Here is a 16059-nt window from a genome sequence, read left to right as displayed (position 1 = left end):
TTTTCTTTTATGTCATCCAGACCTAGATATTTTAAAAATATTTTCCATGGTGTTTTTGACTATATCTACAAAACTCTCAGTACCTATTTTTTCTTTATGATCTATGGTAACCATGAGAATGTCTGTCCTTTGAAGAATTATTAGAATGATCCTATTTCTTACAAAAATACAAAAAGTCTTTGATCTTTTTTCCCTATATAGGCTATAACTACAGCTTATTTAGGGATATGTCTTATTTTCCATTAACCTTCTTTATACTACATCAGAAGACTTCGTAAACAATCTCCTAAATGTTTTAGGACTTCAAATGTCCTTTGCCTTGAATATGATAAGGATATAAAGGCTGCAAAAACTATGTCTTTTGTCAGTGGCTCCTGTGTGTCTCTGCACGTATCCCAAAGTGGATGAGATGTGCATGAATGTGGAAAAATTACACAATGAAGCATCTATTTCCAATCTTTGATCGTACCTCCACATGTTTCAAAGCATCTATTTCACAGATGTAAATGCAACCAGTGTTCTACATAATGCCAACTGGTCTCTGCAGCCATTACTTTGTTTTGGATTGTATTGCGGAGGGCAGAGGAACTGCCTTGAACCAAGAGTCAATTTTTCTAGGCTAGCAAATTCAGGAGAGACCACCCCAGTGCTATCCCATGTCTCAAGTAACCTATGATGTTTTTGCCTGGAGACAATCGCAAAGCATTCACAAACACAAACACTGGAAAGTTTCTTTCCCCAACTCAGCAGGTTAGTTTATCTGTTAATCTGCAACAGTTTATAAAGGATCAACAACTATTTCCTCATCTCATCTCACCAGGAGATGATTTTTTTTAAAAGAAAAGCATTATAAATAGCATAGTCTTTTCCTGTCTAACAACCTCTCCTTCCATCCCGATTCCTCAAAGCAGATTCTTCAATTGGCTTGTATTAACATTAATATTTTTAACGTGATTGCAGAGTGAGTCTGAATTTGCAAATGCAGGCACCATACTGAGGACCAGTGAATAAATTTTCTATTTTCCTTCCTTTTCCTCCTGCTATAAGACTTTAAATATTGTTTTAATGGCAGGTGTTTTAAAGTCTTGTAATAGAAAAAAAATCTCTAGTCAGAAGCTAACAGAGCATTAATTTTCTTTGGCCAGAGGAAAGGAGGCCAGTGTTGAAAATACAAGGATCAGATCAACATCCTATTTGCAATGATATGCAGCATCTAGAGGTTTTCTTGAGTAAATGGATGCTGTCTGATCAGTGAGGCCTATTATAGTGGCCATTTTAGAAGGATACAAGTCCTCTGTGGCAGCCATTTTGTGGTTCTTCTCCAGGTACTTCCAGATGTATCTCTAGTCCAAAACTCATTTGTATACATTTTCAGTGAGGAATCAGTAATTGATGAATTGTTTTTAACAAAAGAAAAAAAGTATAACTTTCTGATTTACTTTAATCCATTAGATCTTTATTTTTAAAATAAAACTAAGGAATATATCCATTGGAAATATTAATAAATTGAATAAAACTAATATGGGGAAAAATATATCCATAGCTCTCACTTCATTTGTTATAGGGTCTATTAATAAGCTTATAATAGAATAGCTGGTCTAAAGAAGGTATTAACATGACAGTGTTGCTCTTTTAAACCAAGTTCTTTTCATGTCATCCCAGAAAGGTCCATATTATGTCAACCAGTAGCAGGATAGTAAACATTTTTTCCTTTGATTTAAGAGTTCGGGATTTTTTTTTTCCCCTTTTTGAGGAAAAAAACTTGACTGTCTTACTCATGTTCTTCTTTCTTCATTTGTACAGCCAACAAAGCCATATATTACTAAATATTTATTTTCAATTTATGATATTTTAAATCTGTGCAAATTAGGGCCTTTAATTCCATGGGGTAATGTGAATTCAGACAATCAAACACAGACTGTTAAAGGATGGATGGATGGATGGATGGATGGATGGATGGATGGATGGATGAAGAAAGGCATAAATTGGATACATTCATACCCCATTCTCTTGACACATTCTAGCATTTGAATGGCAGAAGAGAGGTTATCTGATCATTTTCACCAACATCTCTGGAAAAAGTGGTTTAGATAAAATTAATGGTTTTCCATGCATTATATAATTTATATAATTTATTTTATTTTCTTCCACCCATCTTACGTGCCTGGCAGATACAGATTTGGATTATAAAATAGAATTTCAGACTTTTTAAAATTATAATGTTTCAATTATTTATTTCTGATGCTTCCAATAAAAATTGGCCAGTTTGCAACTAGAGCATGTGTTTGACATATTTTAGACAGCTAAAATGGATCAGATCTAAGACATTGAGAAATGTATATCTGTAGGCTAAACTATCAAGTTAAAATAAAAATCTCAACAGGTAGCAGTAGAAAACCCCTTCCATGTTACTGCTAAGAAAATTTCATATAGGTGCTCATTAAATCTCTGGGAGTTGAGCTCAACTTGAAGAAATCTCTATCTTTTTATTGGGTAGGATAAAAGATGGTATCTGTTTGATTAAGATATACATTAACATTTGCTAAAAACCTACATTACTAATGTCATATATCATTATAAGAGTGGAATATTCCAGAGTGCTGATGTCTCTCACCAGTATGTGTGTTTGTACTCAGTTCACAAACACCTGAATTCATATTGAATTATTTTGACTTATTTTTTTTATAATTACTTTCTTATTATTGGTGAAATGATTACCCACAACTCATGTTACTAATAAATAAGTGCAATAAAATCTATACTTTACCTTAATGCTATTCTAAAAATATTGTTATATTTTTTTTGACTTTGTAGATGCCTGCCCAATTATTGTGAACATGGTGGAGAATGCTCACAGTCCTGGAACAGTTTTTATTGCAATTGTGCAAACACAGGCTACACAGGGGCTACATGTCATTATTGTAAGTCTTAATATAATTAATAATAATTTAAACATTGTATTTTAGATCCCAGTAGTATTTGTTTATTGAATGATTTTTTTCCAGTTTTTTTTTTAATGCATAGTTCTGTTTTATGTAGTATCAGAATTATCTATGTAGAACATTCCTGGGTTTCCTTTCAAAGCTGAATATTATACTTGCAAGATAGCCGGCATTCAACCATATAAAAATCAAGCTTTTACAAAAGTCCTTGCATTACCATTGGGAAAGGAAACTCTGTCACTGTGCTGTCCTGCTTACAGAGGGACATGTAACTGTGGTTTAATGGGTTTATTAAAATTCCTTCACAACTCCCTTCACCAAAAATCCAGAAGTGTTCCAATTAAGTCCAGTCACAAGCAGACCCACGCTAGTCCACAGAGCAATGGCCAATGAATCCACAAGGCACTTGAAAGTTTCCCAATCAAAATAAACCCACCAGGCAAAATTAAATCCATAGTAAAAGAGTTCTTGTACACAGTTCACAGTTCACGGGGCAAGAAAAGTGAAGAGTTCACAAGGCACAATCCAAGTCAAGGCACAATGTCAATCCAAAGCAAGACAAGAATCACAACGAGTAGAAAATAGACAGCTAGGAAATGAATACATTGTTCACAGCATTACTTCCATCTGTTTGCTGTGCTAAAGCCAGCATCTGCTGCAGCCTATTGTTGAATCCCGAGTAAGTCCTCGGACTTACGAATGACAGCTCGGCAACAGCCAGGCGCGCCTTAACCAATCAGGCACGACCTGCAAGTTGTCGGGCTGTCATACGCGCGGCTATTGGTTCTCCTGTCTGACAGCTCTAGAGGAAGGGTGCCGGTCTACTCCTGTTGTTTGTTCGTGCCTGTAATAAATGTGTTTTACTTACGGTTACCTCAGACACCTCCCGCCTGGTTCTTTCTGAGAATCTAACACTGGCAATGAGCTGGTGGGATTCCAGGCTCTGAATACGACCTACAGGGCAAGCAACAATTTTTTTTTAGGGGCCTATTGACCGGACAATCTTCCGCCCCTCGCTTCACCTCAGCCGCTACTTGACATGGCTGGAATGCCCGCTTTCGCTCCTTTCGGAGCAACCGGCAAATCCTGGGCTGCCTTTTTAGAGTGGTTCGAGTGTTTCTTAATTGCTAACAACCGTCAGGGATACTTGCAAGCCAGAAAGTGCAGGTTCTTTTTGACTGCCTGCAGACTCGAAATGTTCATGACGGCCCGCTCCTTCGCGGCCCCTCGGGCTGTCTATGATCTGTCGTGGGACGAACTGATGGAGGGACTCCAAGCCCATTACGCCCCAACGCCGTCCAAAATTACGTGCCGGTTTGCATACTGCTGGTGCGTTCAGAAGCCGACTGACTCAGTAAATCAGTTCCTCCAGGCCTTATGAGTCGCTGCTGCTCAGTGTGATTTCCCTGACCTGGAGGACAATTTGACTGAGCAGTTCATCTGTGGTCTTAAGGACCTTTTTCTCAGACAGCATCTTCTTGGCAAGACCAACATCACGCTCACATTCGCCATCGACGAGGCAAGGGCTGCAGAGCTCGCGGAGCTGTCCACCGTAGAGATGGCCAGCTACCTGCCTCCCGCATCCACTTTGGCCGCTGAACCTGCCTTGCCTGCCCTACCAGCTCCTGCGTCTCTGCCTCCGCCACCTTCTTCGCATATAACCAATCTCATCGATGAACTGGTTCCCCTGCCAGACCAGTTCTACGAGGCCCAGGTCGATCGACTGAGGGCCATCCCTCGGCGGCCTCAGCCACAACAACCTTCTCTAGTTTGTGCTCCTGCTGCTGCTGCCGCCTGTCTCGGCTGCGGAGGCTCTCATGCCCGGGCAGCCTGCCCTTTCAAGACGGCTGTCTGCCGCCGCTGCGGCAAGAAGGGCCACCTGGCGCAGGTCTGCTGGGCCAACTTGCCACCTCTGCCTCAAGCCAACCAGCCTCCAGTCTACGGTCCCCCAGCACCTTCCAAGAACCAACTGGCCAGGTGCCTGCCAGCCCGCCGCAACGATTGCTATGCCCTGGCGGAGGATGTCCCTGCCACCCCTGCAGTGTCGGTCCACCTCGCCTCGGCGGGTACGCAGAAGATCTCCATCAAAGCTTCTATTGAAGGTTCCCCCTGCCTAATGGAGGTCGACTCGGGCTCCTCCCGGTCACTCTTCTCCTGGGCCACCTTCACCAGACTGTGCCCACGAGTCTCCAAGTCCCAGCTATCTCCCTCGGATACTTTGTTAAAGAACTACCAGGGGACTAACATTCTGACCCTGGGCTGTTATGGGGTGCGGGTTCAGTACGGGGGCAATTGTGCTGTTCTCCCTGTCCTAGTTGTTCAAAAGCCCCTCCCCTCTATTTTAGGCCTTGACTGGTTCACCCCTCTGGACTTATTCCTGACTGGGGTGCATGCTGTGGCGGACACGCCCCCTGACATGGCGGCTGTCCTTCAGGACTACGCCGATGTTTTCAATGGGGAACTTGGGCAGTATAAGGGCACCCCTAACTCCCTTAACTTGGACCCCCAGGTTGCCTACATCTGGCTGAAGGCCCGCAGGGTGCCTTTTGCCTTGAGGCCTAAGGTTGATGCCGAACTTGATAAGCTGTTGGCGCAGGGCGTCCTGGAGCCCGTTGACCATTCACACTGGGAGACCCCAATAGTGATCCCCGCGAAGGCCGACAGGTCCATCAGGATCTGCGCCGATTACAAGTCGACGATCAAATTTGGCCTCCAGGCAAACCCCTATCCAGCCCCTGTCATGCAGCACCTGCTCCACTCCTTGGGGCAGGGCTGCATTTTCTCCAAACTGGATATGGCGCAGGCCTACTAGCAGCTCCCAGTGGATGATGATGCGGCGGCTGCCCAGACCATCGTCACCCACCGAGGGGCTTTCCGCTGTTGCCGCCTCCAATTCGGCGTTTCCGTTGCCCAGGGGATCTTCCAGAGCCTCATGGAGCGCTTGCTCCATGGGCTCCCCGGCGTTGTCCCTTACTTTGATGACGTCCTGATCACTGCAAACAGCCGCTCAGGACTCATCGAAGTTCTCCGGAGGGTCCTCGACCGTTTTAGGGGTGCAGGTCTCAAATTGAAGCGCAGCAAGTGCTCCTTTGCTGTGCCCTAAGTGGAGTTCCTGGGCTTCTTGATTGACACCCAGGGAATCCACCCCACCCCCTCTAAAATTTCGGCCATCAGGAATGCTCCCACTCCTACCTCCAAGGCGCAGTTGCAAGCATTCCTCGGCCTTTTAAAATTTACGCGCCTTTCTTCCTCACAAGGCGTCACTAGCCGAGCCGCTGCATTGGTTGCTCGACCGATCCATGGCCTGGCAATGGGGCAGCCGCGAAGCGCATGCGTTCGTGGCTGTCAAATCCCTGCTGACGTCAGAGGCAGTCTTAGTCCAGTATAGTGACAAGATGCCCCTGACTTTGGCATGTGACTCCTCCCCCGTGGGTTTGGGGGTGGTCCTGAGCCATGTCCTACCCAATGGCTCGGAGGCCCCCATAGCTTTTTACTCCTGGACATTTTCCTCGGCCGAGAGGAACTACAGCCCGATCGACAAGGAGGCTCTGGCTGCGGTGTCCGGGGTTAAAAAGTTCCACGATTACCTTTACGGTCGGCACTTTACGCTCTACACTGACCACAAGCCTCTCCTTGGGCTTCTGGCTGGTGATAGGCCGACCCCTCCCATCCTGTCCCCCAGGATGACCCGCTGGATGGAGTTCCTAGCCGCATATTCCTACACACTGTGCTACCGTCCGGGCAAGCACCTAGGGCATGCTGATGCCCTTAGCCGCTGCCCTCTTCCCTGCTCTGACCCCCAGTCGGTCCCCTGCCTTTCCGTTCTCTCCATCGCAGAGCTGAACCTTCCCTTGACAGCCTCTGACGTGGCCGCCCACTCGCACGCTGATCCTGTCCTTTCCCAGATCATGGCATGGGTCCTGAGGGGCTGGCCTACAGGGGGCGTCACTCCTGACTGCCGCCCTTTTAAAACGCATCAGATGGAGCTGTCACTCCACTGCGGTTGCCTTCTCTGGGGTGACCGCATGGTCATCCCTTTGGCCTTCCGCTAGCAGGTCCTCCAGCGGCTCCATGCCAATCACCCCGGGGTCGCGCGCATGAAGGCGCTGGCCCAGAGCTGCGTATGGTGGCCCTGCCTTGATGCTGACATCGAGGCCTGGGTCGGCAGATGTCACCAGTGCCAGGTGTCCCGCCCATCTCCCCCCTCCTCCTCCCGGGAGTGGGAGATGCGCCGCGGGCCCTGGTCCCGCCTTCACCTTGACTTCGCGGGTCCCTTCCATGGCCAGGTATTCTTGGTGGCTGTGGATGCCTACTCGCGCTGGGTGGAGCTAGTCCTCATGCGCTCCACCACAGCGGAGAGTACGGTGCGGGCTCTGCGACGCTTGTTCACTACCCATGGGTTGCCAGACACAGTGGTGTCCGACAATGGCCCGCAATTAAACATCCACAGTCTTCCAGTCCTACCTGGCTGCCCAAGGAATCCGCCATGCCCTAGTTGCCCCTTACCATCCGGCCAGCAATGGCTGGGCGGAGAGGGCGGTCCGATTGGCCAAGGAGTCTTAGGGCTGCATGGACCGTGGCAACTGGCAGGCAAGGGTGGATGCTTACCTACTGGCAAAGCACTCCACACCTTGCCCACTCACATGGCAAAGCCCCGCGGAGCTGCTGATGGATTGTCGCCTGCGGACCACCCTGGATAGAGTACACCCCTTCTATTCAGGACTTCAGACTGGCAACCTGGGGCATCCCTTCCGTTCCTTCTCTTCCGGGGACTTGGTCTGGGCACGTAATTACTCTGGGGACACTCGCTGGGTGCCTGCCACCGTCACCGAGGTAACCGGACCCGTCTCCTACAGGGTCCACCTATCCAATGGCAGCAAGTGGCGGCACCACCTGGATCAACTAATGCGCCGCCACCTCCCGGAGGTTCCAGCTCAACCCGACACGCAGAGGCCGGCCACCGATGCCTCGCAGCTGGTCCCGGACCCGCAACAGTTTGATCGCATCGCGCCTCTGCTGGCCTTCCCAGATTCAGGCTATCCTGCCCGGGCTGCCGGGTCGCATCCGCCCCCGGACCAGCCTCCTGCAGCCTCTTAATCCGGTCCCGCTTTCCCCTCTTCTGCCCAGTTAGGCCTACCGTTCACAGGCCTTTCCCACCCCCTGGCCGCCTACCGGCCTGTTCAAAATCCACCGCCACTCCCAGCCGCGGCGCCTCCTCCCGGCCTACCTCCTCCTTGGGTGCCGCCTCCTCCACTAGGCCGCAGCGGTGACATCACCCAGAGCTCCACGCCCCGCAGGGAGGAGCTCTCACGGGGACATCCTTACCCTCCAGCGCCGCCTCTCCAACTGCGGTGTTCTGGGCGTGTCCGCCATCCCCCCTCCTACCTGCGTGACTACGCATGCGCCATTACTGATGCATGCGCCCTCGCTGGGGGGAAGGAGTGTTGAATCCCGAATAAGTCCTCAGACTTACGAATGACAGCTCGGCAACAGCCAGGCGCACCTTAGCCAATCAGGCGCGACCTGCAAGTTGCCGGGCTGTCATACGCGTGGCTATTGGTTCTCCTATCTGACAGCTCTATATAAAAAGCTGTCAGACAGAGGAAGGGTGCCGGTCTACTCCTGTTGTTTGTTCTTGCCTGTAATAAACGTGTTTTACTTACGGTTACCTCAGACGCCTCCCGCCTGGTTCTTTCCGAGAATCTAACACCTATCAATAACGATGAGGATTTCTCCTCATGGGTAATCTGGTTGACCTTCTGTGCTCCTGCCTTTTCTCTGCCCTACATGTTCTCAGATCAGTTGCAGAAGACAGTTCCTCTTCCTCATCACTGACTGACTGCAGCTGCAGGTTTTTCCTATCTGAAGTCTCAGAGGACTGTCCTGCTGGAGCTGTGCTTCAGCCAAATCCCTCTCAGATGGCTGCTTGGAGCCAATGACCAATCCCCTTCCAGACTTGCCTTGAACTGGTTCATCTTCCTCTGAGCTGTACTCTAAGGTATCTGGGGAAGCATCCAGGAGTGTCATCACAGTCACTATGCAACACAGTTCTAAAACAAAATGTCACTTAGCAATGACAACTCTGGCACTACCAGCAATAGCAATAGCAATAGCAATAGCAATAGCAGTAGACTTATATACTGCTTCATAGGCCTTTCAGGCCTCTCTAAGCGGTTTACAGAGAGTCAGCATATTGCCCCCAACAATCTGGGTCCTCATTTTACCCACCTCGGAAGGATGGAAGGCTGAGTCAACCCTGAGCCGGTGAGATTTGAACCGCTGACCTGCTGATCTAGCAGTAGCCTGCAGTGCTGCATTTAACCACTGCGCCAGTTGTTATCATTACATGACTATGCTGCAAGAACTCACTGGATCATGATTTTTTGCCACCTTCCCCACTGATTTTTCTTGTAGGAAGGTGGCAGGGAATGTCAGAAATTGTTATCACATTATGTGGATCAGTGACCTGCGGTGAAGTTTATGGCTGGTGAGGCACTGACACAGGGGTTTCAAATTTTTTTAGACTTATGGACTTCAACTCCCAGAATTCCACAGGCAGGCATGCTCAGTTCTGATTTAAAGCAGCAGCATTTGTTTTTCTCCTTTGCGAAAAAGTTTTCCTTCATTCTTTTTCTTCTCCCGCCCACTCCTTCCTCCCTCTCTCTCTCCCTCCACCCTTTCTCAAACAGACACACAGAGAAGTTGGATCCCTCTCTCACTCACTCACTCACTCTCAAACAAACACAAACACAGAAGTTGGATTGGATATATTTTCCAATGGCTTGAAAGCAGCTCCTCTGCCATACCTCCCCCCATTTCCCTGCTCCTTCCGATCTGAGCCTTTGATTGCAAGTGGAGTCACATTGCCTTTTCAAACTTGTAATCAGTGAAGCTGGGCTTATATACTTTTATCCAGCTCTGTGTGTGTCTCTGTGTGTCTGTGTGTATGTTTGAAAAGGCAACGTGGCTCTGCATGCAATCAAACTTTTTGAATTCCCCCCTCCCTCCAACCCACATGTACTTTTCCAGCTGTTTCAGAGAGGATTTCAACTCTGCTCTTGCCTGCCATCATGAAAAGAAAAAAAATGTAAAAGTAAAAAGGAATGAGCTGAGGCCAGGCTGAGCTAGTTGCTGCCAGAGCCTCTAAAAAGCCTCTAAAAATATGCCCCCTACAGGAGGCAGGAGAACGGCATGCCTCATCTATGTCAGGAATTTTTTGGCTTTTAACCCTTGCTTAGCTCTGCTCGAGTGATCATAAAGTCAGACTAGATGAGGCACCTCGTTCTCCTGCCGCCTCCTGTAGATGGCACTTTTTTAGAGGCTTTTTTAAACAGTTAATCACTAAGCAGAGTCATCCATGGTGATTCTGGCAGCAACTAGCTCAGCCTTTTTCCTTTTACATTTTTTTTTCTTTTCATGATGACAGTGGTGAGGCACTGCCTCCCCTGCCTCCCCTGACTGCATGTCCCTGATGTGGATACTACCAAAAATTCCACAGAGCTATCATAAATCTGCCTCATTTAGCACCATAAGAACTTGAACAAATGGCCATAAACCAAGGACTAACTATAATATTCCTGATTATACTGCAAGCAGCTCATCCACACAGCCTGCTTCCTGAATTGTGAAGACACCATATTTACTTTTTCCGTGGGCATGTCTTGATCTTGAAGGCAATCTAGGGTGTTTAAGTGTGGAACTCATGCTTTTCCTGGAAAACAAAAGATAGCTTCTCATCTGGACAAGACAAAGCATGTTGAGGAGGAGGATGTGTGAGGAGATATAAGCAGTGGTGTGTTGCTTGCAATTTGTTCAGTGAGGTATTCTGGGGACTTCTTCCTACCACCCAAGCCCTGAGCTTAGTGTTCTTGCTCTTTGGATGCAAGGGAGAAGCTCAGCTTTAGCAGCACTTTCTCCCCACCCCACAACATTTTGATATAAGTGTTTCTCAGCCATAGCAACTTCAAGGTGTGTGCACTGATATAGGCAATGCATAGCTCGGAAATTGACAAAACTGTCCTTGAATGAATGCATGGAATTGAAAACATAATTTAAAGGACTCTACTCTAGAATTTTTGAAATCTTCTAGGAAATTCCTTTCCCAATGGCCTCTGCTATCAAGAAAGTCCTGGTTTCTTTGTTTCTCTCTTCACCAAACATTCTTTAAAAAGCTCTTTCATTCGTAGGAAATAACCAGTTGCAGATATGGTTTGAACAAACAGTAATTTCTGTCTGTCTGTCCTACCTTATTAAAGGTCAGATCATTAATAATGTTGAACATTTTGTATACAGATAAGTCTTTATAATATAGGTAACTTACAATGTCCATGTCAGTTTTTTCTTCATAATTGCATCTTTGATTTGGCTTTCTCTGACTGAGTTATTTGTCACTAACTACTACCATTTCTCATCTGAATGCTGCTGCTTAGAAAGTAAAGAGTAACACCTTCCCAGCTATTTTATTTTGATAGGTATAAATGTTGTTTACTGATGCCAAATGTTGATGCAACTTTTATTGCATTATTTTCTCCTTATTTGCATGAGTGTTGAAGGTCTGCTGAAGATTTCAGCTCCGTCTTGACAATTGCTCATTCGTTGAAGTAAAGTTCAAAATGATGCTCTTATATTTGTAATGGGAGATGTTCTTTTGCAGCTATATATGAGCAATCATGTGAAGCTTATAAGCACAGAGGGAACATCTCAGCCTTTTACTACATCGATTCAGATGGGAGTGGCCCCCTAGGGCCATTTCTTGTATACTGCAATATGACAGGTAAGGTGATACATTCTTTTTACTCACGGTTATACACTCATTATATTGAAATCTAACAAACATGAAGTGTCCCTATTTTAAAGCTTGTGAGTTGAAATACAAAGAGAGTGAAGGTGACTTCTTAGTTCAGAATATTGGAAACAAATTAGACAGGAAATTACAATAACAATAGGCTCAGACTAAGGATGCAGAAACCTGCCTGGCTTGCTTTTTGTAACTCTGACATTTTTTTTCAAGCATGAGTTCATTCCACCTATTTCAACAACAATTTGCATTTTAATTTTTTTTTTACACCAAGTAAAACTGTGTGGGAATGCTTGCCTAGACATTTTTGGGCATAAGAGCTGACATACATTTTTATACATATTTTCTCTTATTTTATACATTTTTCTCACTGACATGCATCTGTGTAGGCAATTTTCCATAAAATATGCATTCTGATGATGTATTATATACTCTATTGTATAACTTTATTGTAGGAGTAGCAACATATAATTCAGAAAAGTGAAAAAGCTGAAAAATAATTAAATTTAGTGTATATACTGTACTAGATTAGGAAATTCAGGTGGTTCACTTGATAATAACAAGTCAACCAAATGAATGTTTTCTCATTGTTAGGCCCATATGCGAAGTTAAATTTTATATTTTGTAATGTTAGAAAACCATTTTTAAGGTTGATTTAGAAACTGGTTTAACATTTGATGAATAATATATATATATATATATATATATATATATATATTAGATTTTTACAACCCCTGGTAAGCCCCAATTATGGGAGGAAGCTAACTGCTTCCATCATCTGTCAATCGGCTCGTCACAAGAGTCCATCACGACAGAAACCCAATATTTTTACTGTTGCCTTTGTTATATTTGTGTTTTTTTTATTTGTGCTGATAAATAAATAAAGGGAGACTAGTATAGATCTATTTCAAGCTATTTAGCTCTCATCAGCTAGCCATACCCTTACTGGGATTTGAACCTGGGCTATATTACATACTAGGCAGATATCTTAGCCATTAGGCCACAGGCTCTTATCCATTATCAGCGAAGCCAGGGTGAAAGGTATCTATTAGATTTTTACAACCCCTGGTAAGCCCCAATTATGGGAGGAACCAGTGATTGTAAAAATCTAATAGATACCTTTCACCCTGGCTTCGCTGATAATGGATAAGAGCCTATGGCCTAATGGCTAAGATGTCTGCCTAGTATGTAATATAGCCCAGGTTCAAATCCCAGTAAGGGTATGGCTAGCTGATGAGAGCTAAATAGCTTGAAATAGATCTATACTAGTCTCCCTTTATTTATTTATCAGCACAAATAAAACACACACACACACACATGTATGTATGTATGTATGTATGTATGTATGTATGTATGTATGCTACCCTTTTGCAGGGTGGGGGCAATATTTTTTTTTTACTTTTTGTCGATTGTTTTTTGTGTACTTCTCTCTCTGGTTTCCCCTCTCCATTTTGCTGTAAAACTTGTTAAGATAAATAAATAAATAGGACAAATTAATATTGCAACAGATCTGGATGGTAACACTGAGATACTGATTTAACAGAGGCAGTTTCTTATTTTTCTTTCTTTTGCCAAAATTATATTATAGCATTCCTTAATTATAAGAAAACTGGGTTTTTATTATAATGTAAAGGTGTAAAATAGCATATAGGAACAATGCAGAAACTTTTAGATTGCTGTGGTATATATATTGTGCACGTACCAAGGATAAAAGAGAGAACTGAATCATTTACTTGTTTTATTTCTGAAAAGCTTTGCTCTATCATTTCCTTCATTTACACATGATAGCATATATGCAAATAAATTGTCATTAACTTAGTACAGAATTGAAAAAATAATAATTCTTCCAAAACACATATAAAGAATTAATCAAGTGTTTTCTTTTCTTGTGGTTTTTTTGATGATGTTCAGGCAGAAAGCTATGAAGCAGTCCTCCAATGCTGAGTACCAGATAAAGGATCAACAGCTCTCTTATTTGCATTGCTTCTCATTCTTCACTAAGCACCTAATTCACTCCATTAGACTACTGCAGAAGTAGAGCATAGCAAGTGCAGTCAAGGATAATATCATAATAACAATGCACATTTTTATAGCAAGCATTTACTGAGCAGTAAAGTTGTCAAAATGAATAGCCTATACTACAATCCTTCAAAATTATGTCATGCTTCCCTCCCCCTTCTCGATGTAGGCTCAGGGTGACACCATATTTGGTGAATGCCCAGTATCTCCACATTGGCCAATTAGATGCTACTAAGAAGTCCCTGAACAGCCCTCTTTCTATTGCAAATATAATTGCAAATTCCTTCCAGATAGTGTTGGTCCTTCTCCCTTACTATTGAAGCAATTGGTGCAGTTATATCAACACGTCCTTTACATAAACTTCAAGAACAGAGATTGTAAGTAGTAGTTGAGAATATGAATTGGAAGAAGCATAATGTTGAAGGACATCAAGAGATGCACCTCATCTTCCTCTTTCTACACAAAAAGCATGATATCGATAAGGATCAAACACAAATTGCTTTCTGATTTTGCTGATTTGATGCTGGCAATATATAGAACTTGGAGTAGGATACAACATCTGAAATCACCCAGCACTGTCAATATATAGTTACATAAATTTTCAGTTTGCTTTGTCCAACTATAGTCTTCCAGCATTTCAATCAATCTGTGAAATACTAATTTTTGTGTTGCTTTTTGACTCCTATTTCTTAGGATTCGTTATTTGGAGTAATGCAGAAATAATAAAAACACAATTGCCAAAAATTTCCTACACTGTGACTTGAAGCAAAGGGAAAGGGGGGCAACTTAGTGGTGACCATAAAGTTCAGATTAAAATAGCGGATGCATTGCTTCTCTGGGGATTTTTAAAAATAGGTTAACATAATTCATATATTTGAATTATGTATATGTTTATTATGTTATGGCCGTCTGCAAGTTTTAAGTTAACATTCACAACTAGGATAGGTTGATGCCTATGCAATTCTAGAAATTCTGAAAAATATCTTTCAACAAATCTAGATAGAACTTGACCAGGTAATTTTGTTGGCAAGGAAAATGCAACTCACCATGTTCAGAATCCAAGCATATTATTGTAATGCTAATATTGAAAGTCATTCATTCAATGGTAATGAATGATTGGAACTACTGGCATACCTCTTATAGGGAAATAGACGCCCAACTGCTCATTAATTTTTTGGTCAAATCAAAGACTGGAAAGGGTTTTAATTTAAACACTTCAAGGATCAAATAGTTGAAGTGAAGTGCAATTTGAGTTATCTGTGAATGTCTAAGAACAGCTGCCACTGTTCTTTTCAGTCACTCCTTATTCAGTATATTAAGCAAATCCCATTGATCAGTTCTCCATCAAGAAATGCTATCTGACAGGGTGAATCTTCCATTTTTGTTTTCTTCCTGTTTCCTCACAGCCTTCCTTCCCTTTTCCCACTGGGGCAACACAGACAGATGCCCATATTCTTTTGACGCTGCTCCCTTGTCATAGATATTCATGTAGCTTTTCTTCTCAGGCAGTTGCAAAGGGAGGTCTCATTATCCTCTGGTATTCAGAGAAATCATTTTCAATATCATAAGCCTCAGGCCGAAAACTTCCAATCCAATGTCAGCCCTTGCATAGAAAGCATTGTTCTTATGTCCCAGTTTGCTTGTGAATAGAATCGTAAAAGCTTTTCCCTTTTCAATCTCATTCTTTAAAAGTGTGTAACCTTCATGTAAAGAATAATATAATGTTTAAACATGTTTACATAACTTTCCCAGCTATCTTCAGCTGAACTGACTTTTTGAGTAAACGTAACAAATGAATATAAGGCTTCTATGGGGTTACAGGTATTACTTAAGCTGTAGAATATTGACCCAGTGTATAAACAACCAGATAACCAAATAAATCACTAATGTTTATTATTGACATGAATCACCTCATCATGTATTCTTGCTAGAGCTGATTAACATGTCTTTAATAATGTTTATTTTCTGTAAAACATTCCTAAATTTTCATAAACAAAAAAGCTGAAGCCAAGGTGTCCCTGTTAAAAACAGTAAAATCTTAATTGTAGGATATCAAATTGCATTTCTTAAAAAAAAAAAACTACACCTATAAAAAATGTAGTAAATGGACTGATCTAGTTGATAGACCAAGTTGGAACTCACAAAGGACAAAGAAGGATCAAATAATAAAAAATATAGAAATAACACACTCCAAAACTAAAGGACATTCTGTATTCTCTACAATGCATTGTGCTGTGGCATTGTGTGTAGGTAACATGTCAAAATCACCTTCGGCTACCAATTTTTGACTAAGACCGCTGC

General features: G+C 43.5%; 1 protein-coding gene across 1 annotated transcript in view; it reads left to right on the top strand.

The window, feature by feature from the left end:
- Window positions 1-16059, top strand: part of LOC116506124 (contactin-associated protein-like 4) — a 282199-nt gene that overhangs the window by 212041 nt on the left and 54099 nt on the right. The window contains exons 11-12 of the mRNA XM_032213774.1: window positions 2815-2921; window positions 11596-11715. Coding sequence (XP_032069665.1) covers window positions 2815-2921; window positions 11596-11715 — 227 coding nt within the window. The remainder of the gene's footprint in view (window positions 1-2814; window positions 2922-11595; window positions 11716-16059) is intronic.

This window comes from Thamnophis elegans, chromosome 3, assembly GCF_009769535.1.
Source record: "Thamnophis elegans isolate rThaEle1 chromosome 3, rThaEle1.pri, whole genome shotgun sequence".
Lineage (NCBI taxonomy): Eukaryota > Metazoa > Chordata > Lepidosauria > Squamata > Colubridae > Thamnophis > Thamnophis elegans.
This window is presented reverse-complemented; position numbering and strand designations above follow the sequence as displayed.